Genomic DNA, 5355 nt, shown 5'->3' with positions numbered 1-5355 from the left:
AAAAGGAATGAGGATGATTTCCGTTCCCGCATTTACTAACACCTAAGTAATGAAAAAGTGAATGGATAATAAATTTTGAGCATCTTGCACATTCTCAGACCTAAAGAAAAAAAAATCAAGATATAAAATTATTATGGGATCTCATTCATTCTCATGACAAGTAAACATGCTTTAAATTGCAAATCTTTTAAGCTTATATAAGATGGTAAGACTAGCATTATTTTTTCAAATACGTCGTTGACGATTTGTTTGGGCTTGTTCCACAAAGTATTCTTGTGATCCGAACAATTTATTTTGCAAGTCATCATTCATAGATCATTTTTGTAAAGATTTACTCCAATCAATAATCATTTAGCTCTTTAGTTAATATTGTGAACATTTCATTGTTTATTAATAACATTGTGTTCGTCTATCTACGAGACCATAATTAAATATCTAAACAACTTCCAAATTTAGTAATTTTTGGTAAAGTTGATATTTTAGGTTTTTTGATTAATTAATAAATAAGTGATTTGCTATGTATTAAGTTATTAATTAGCTAGTGATTAGATCCTATACGAATGTAAGAACATGGCAAATATGTGAAAACAAAATTATCAGCAAGACTGAGATTTTAATAAATATTCCACTAAAAAAAATTAAATTGGACACGTGGAGGGTAGAAGAATCCCCCAACGAAATAATTGTGTCTTTACGTTTCTTGTACCTCTCTCCTTCCGTATTATATTTTAGCTTCCAACGGGGGTTTATGCATTAATCCAAGACTCTTCTCAGAGATTTTGGGTTTCTGTTCTTCTCTTCTGGGTTTCCGTTCTTCTGCTCTCACAATTCACAGCAACAAGTAAGTTCTCAATCCTCAATTTTCATCACGATCATCAAACTTTGCTGCTTCTGATCATGATTACAATCCACAAGCAAGCTCTCTTTGGTTACCTGGAAAATGGAAATTCATATGAAGTAGCTATTTTTTCAAATCAATTTTGTGCTTTCTGCGTTGTGAGAGAGAAATTGTAATTTAATTGGAGGGTTCTATGTGGGTTTCCGTTGATTGCAGATGGGTTGTTTTCCTTTTCAAGTTAAGGATCGTTTATGCTGTTGCTTCCTGAAATAAATAGGTTTTGTTTTATATTAAAATATATTTGATCATTTGTTTGGGGGTCTCTCAAACTCTGGGGCATTTGTTTTCCTTTTGGAAAAATTGGAAGTAACAATAGGATGATGAGACTTGCAATCATGTTATGATAGGGGTTCCAATCAATAATATTTCAACCTCTGTTTCACTAAACTAAATTGTACCGAATACCCGTCAAACCTTATCCTGTGGTGCTTGATGATAATCCTCTTTTGAGGTGATATACAGTGTACAATTGGTCACTGGATAAAGTTACCGTTCAATCAGTTTCCTTGTTTGTCGGATTTATTTGGTTCGCGGGGTGAAACTATAACATGGTTCTTATGTAGAACACTCACAGTTTTTATGGAAACATGGTGTAATTCTGCTGAACTTTATGTGTTCTTACAACTTAGTGTCATTTTGAGGGATGGAAGATCTCAACGTTCTATGGGGTTCTTCTTCCTAAGAGCTATTTTTATGCATTCTTTGTGGGCTTCTAATAAATTTCATATGATTTCGTGCAGATAAATACCAATTTGATGTAGAAACTGAGTGGGGGAATTACAAAATACCAGTAGACATACAACGATTCTGTAAAGTTTAATATATGATCAGTATGGATGTGAAAGGTATAACCTGGGTTGGGGGTGTATACCAGAAATTTGAGACAATGTGCTTGGAGGTAGAAGAAGATATGTACCAGGTAAGCCCTTTGGCAGTCCTTTTATGTCTCTCGGACTCCTAAATTGAGGTCTCATCTACATAAAAGGAATGATGACCACAGACTGCTGGTCTGGAAGTGTTCATCATAAGTTTTCATCTATCCTTCCTGTTCCTCTTCATCCTCCCACTTTCAGTGCTTATAAAAATATTTTTGTCGTGTGTATTTTTCTTTGGAGTAATTTGTTTGAGATCACCAAAAAAATTCAGCACTAGGCGTGAGTCAATTAACATTTTAGTGCTTTTAGAGAGACGTCAATGAATAGAAAGTTTACCAAGTGGTGTTGACCTTAGTTGGAGAGGAAAATTGTTTTAAATGAACCTTAGCTGAAGAGGAAAATTTCTTCTGTTGACCTTGTGTTAAAAAAAGAAATGTCTATTAACCCATTCAGAAACATGAAATTGAACTAAACCAATTTTTTATATATTTATCTTCTACTGGGGTTTTCAATACACAATTATTTCTGTGCTTATTTGTATTAGTGTGGTCTATGCCAAATATGGTGTTTATGTGGTTCAGTGATTATATGAGATAGTGGTCATGTTAATTTTGTTCCGGAGTCCAGTTAATTTGTTTTGTTGATCATTCTTTTATTTGGAACAGGACACAGTCAAATTTGTTGAAAATCAGGTACAGACTGTTGGTGCAAGTGTTAAGAAGTTCTATGCAGATGTAATGCAAGATTTGGTTTGTGACTCTGCAATGGATCCAGAGGCTGTGCCTGCCTCTGGGGACCCTGTAGAAAATAATTTTCATGTTGATAGTTCTAAAAAATCAAGGGTTAGCAAGAAAGGAGAGCCGGTAAAAGTTGACGTTGAAAAAGTAAATGGGGATTCAGAGGTGATTACTGCAATGAATATGGATGTGGACCATAAATCATTGTTCCATGGACAGCACATGGATGAATATCGCATGCTATCCTCAGGGAATTGTGCAAGAGGAGCGTGCTTTGATGTATACTCAAGACAAGACCATGATAGGAGTAATTTTAATAATTCAAACTCGGTTGTCAAAGAAAACCCAATCAAGGACAGATTTCCCAGGGCAATAACTCCTGTTGAATCTGATTTGAGCAGGCACTCAACATCCTGCCGTGTAAATTTGGATGATACCCATGAAGTTTCGAGCGACCATAGAGATACACCTATAACCCCATCTATAACCGAAGGTGTAACGTGTAAGTTCACAAGGGAAAGTTGTGTGATTGCAAATGCAAGCCAATGTACAGCTGATGCTTCAGTTGACTGCCGAACATCTAATATGTTTGTTTTGGATGAATTGGAAGCAAAAGGGTGGAAGGAAATATTAGATTCATCCTTTGGTTGCTCATCAGTAGAAAGAAATGGTGGCTATTCTTTTTAACCCTATAAAAGTGTTTGTTTTGACCAGCCTTGCTACTTGTTCTCTTTCGATTTCCGGTTTGGCTGCTGCAGACAATTGTTTGAGCTATTCGTTTATTTCTTTGTTAGGATCCTCTCCAAGTGGACAAGCACACTGTGAAAAAAATGCTGACAAGGAAATTTCTTCGTCTCATCCTGGTAACACTGAGTACATCTCATTCAGATGCACAATAACCTCATATCAGTTTTTATATTGACAACTATTGACTCAGAAATGTCTATGCAGAGATAATAACTCTCAGAAAATAATGGAGAGATTTTTTTTTTTCAACTATGGACCATAATTGATTTACATTCATGTGGGGTCTAGAATTATACTAGTTCACGAAAAATTGCACCTTTTTTTATACATGTAGAGTTGTGTACTTGATGTGTTTACTGGTTCATGATAAATTGAATGTTATTTTGTGCTCCTAGTAGTAGTAGTAACCAATGACTAATTTCCCAGGAGGTTTGCATGACTCAACTGAGAGTAATACTGTTGTAGATGGAACGGAAACCATTCAACAATCTGAAAGGGCAAAGCTTGAGGAGACTTGTGTAATGGTGACTGGTGAGGATGTTCATTTTGTTCCTCATATGGAAGGCAAGCGTAGGCCTTACAAGGTTTTCTCTCTCCCCCTCTTCCTCTCCCTCTCCCTCTTCCTCTCTCTCCCCTGATTCTCTCTCACCCCCTATCTTCTACCACTTAATTGGCTTTAATTGGGACCCTTTTTCTAGAAAAAAATTCAGAATGCCTTGAGAATGAGGTCAGCAAGGAAGCAAGAGTATGAGCAGCTTGCATTATGGTATGGGGATGACGGGAAATCAAATGTAGAAAGTGGAGAACGTCTCGGGCATTCTCCGACTCTGGAGGAGACACAGAAATCACCAGCTCATGAATTTTGTGAATCTGAATGGGAGATTCTCTAGGTACCTTGTAAAAGCTTGTGTAAATAAACCGCCTCACTGCAGCCTCTCCTTGCTGATCATGGTGCCATTCAAAATTCCTAGCTTAGGATAAAATTTGTACCGAAGTGGGTAAAATGCCCAATTGTCTCATGCTCTAGTATCGAGTATATTAACAATTATGTAATGGCCATAAGATTAAGTACTTGGAATTTATATTACAATCGGCTCCGACCCAATAGGGTCCTACATTTATTGTCACCGTTGTTAATGAGTTGTTTACTATTATTGTCTATGGTTAGCTGTTGTTTGCTCTGCTATATGCTGTATCTTTTGTTCTTCGTGTGCTTTTCTTTTCCGACATGTCTTGGCAGCTGTTCAGGTTAAATAGTTAATGGCAGGTACTGTTTCTGTACATTTCGTCTTCTCTTATAACTCCCGTCTTCTCTTTGAAATTTCATTAAACCTTATGAAGAACGAAGTATGTTAAGTTTACTAACAGTCATGGCAGATCAAACAAGAGGTTAAGAACTAAGAATGACTTTGGAGGTGCCCAAGGCCAAAGATACATGCAGCCTATTCCAGGCATCTGGCAGGCCAGGTAAACACCAGTGGCTGCAATCAGCATAAGTCTCTGGTTTTCTATTTTGCAAAGCTAACAACTGCTTCCACTCCTTCGTTCCGTAAACCGCTGGATGCGCATCTCTTCCATGCTGAGATAGCCTTCTAATGTTCAGGTACGTCACCGGGCGCTGCATTGTTCTCTCAACGAATTTTATAAATTTCCCGGGAGATATTGTCTTGTTGGAATTGTCCAGGATGGGTTGGGTTTTGTTTTAACACCAATGCTTTCCCTTGTGCTCTGGTGAAATGCACCGGAAGAACTCTCTGGTTTTAGTCACATCCACATTTTGATCAACCCAACGTTCCCAGGTATTCATAAGCCATATCAAATGCTAATTCAATCTCCATATTCTCCACTGTTTTGCCATCATATTGAAACAAGTCCCACCTGAATGTCTAATTTCCATTAGACAAACTCCTTGAAAAATATTCATTTATTTTCTTTAGTAGATCACAATTGACTTACGTCTTGGTCTTCCCTTGCTGCACCCACACGGGACTGGTGTTGAATACCATAATGTCTGCACCCAACCACTTCATGGCTGAGGTTGTGACTCCGTCAAGCCTGAGAATTCTAGCACCATTATCTTGGTTCACTTTCTGCTGCA

At 37.3% G+C, this 5355-nt stretch overlaps 1 protein-coding gene across 4 annotated transcripts; it reads left to right on the top strand.

Annotated features, from left to right (window-relative positions):
• The first annotated feature begins 688 nt into the window (after positions 1 to 688).
• LOC103947918 lies at positions 689 to 4386 on the top strand. 4 transcript variants are annotated; one of them, XM_048566491.1, is made up of 6 exons: positions 689 to 841; positions 1639 to 1817; positions 2439 to 3180; positions 3305 to 3373; positions 3723 to 3841; positions 3968 to 4386. In XM_048566491.1, exons 2-6 carry the CDS (start codon positions 1722 to 1724, stop codon positions 4145 to 4147), a joined length of 1206 nt encoding a protein of 401 aa, XP_048422448.1. In that variant the 5' UTR covers positions 689 to 841; positions 1639 to 1721; the 3' UTR covers positions 4148 to 4386. The 4 variants fall into 4 exon arrangements, with proteins under 4 accessions (XP_048422448.1, XP_048422447.1, XP_009357165.2 ...); XM_048566490.1 differs by having other exon boundaries at positions 3956 to 4386; XM_009358890.3 differs by having other exon boundaries at positions 3684 to 3841.
• Positions 4387 to 5355: the final 969 nt, after the last annotated feature.

This window comes from the organism of the source record quoted next, unplaced genomic scaffold (assembly GCF_019419815.1).
Source record: "Pyrus x bretschneideri cultivar Hongxiangsu unplaced genomic scaffold, Pyrus_bretschneideri_v1 Contig41, whole genome shotgun sequence".
Lineage (NCBI taxonomy): Eukaryota > Viridiplantae > Streptophyta > Magnoliopsida > Rosales > Rosaceae > Pyrus > Pyrus x bretschneideri.
The sequence above is the reverse complement of the archived record's forward strand: the minus strand, read 5'-3'. Positions and strand labels throughout refer to the sequence as shown.

Bases quoted from the DNA above. Each gene is read 5' to 3' on its own strand.
- LOC103947918 (XM_009358889.3), top strand. From the start codon at position 1,722: ATGATCAGTATGGATGTGAAAGGTATAACCTGGGTTGGGGGTGTATAC. The intron at 3,181-3,304 runs GTGGCTATTCTT...TTTCTTTGTTAG, and splicing joins CTCATCAGTAGAAAGAAATG to GATCCTCTCCAAGTGGACAA. The intron at 3,842-3,955 runs GTTTTCTCTCTC...CCCTTTTTCTAG, and splicing joins GCAAGCGTAGGCCTTACAAG to AAAAAAATTCAGAATGCCTT.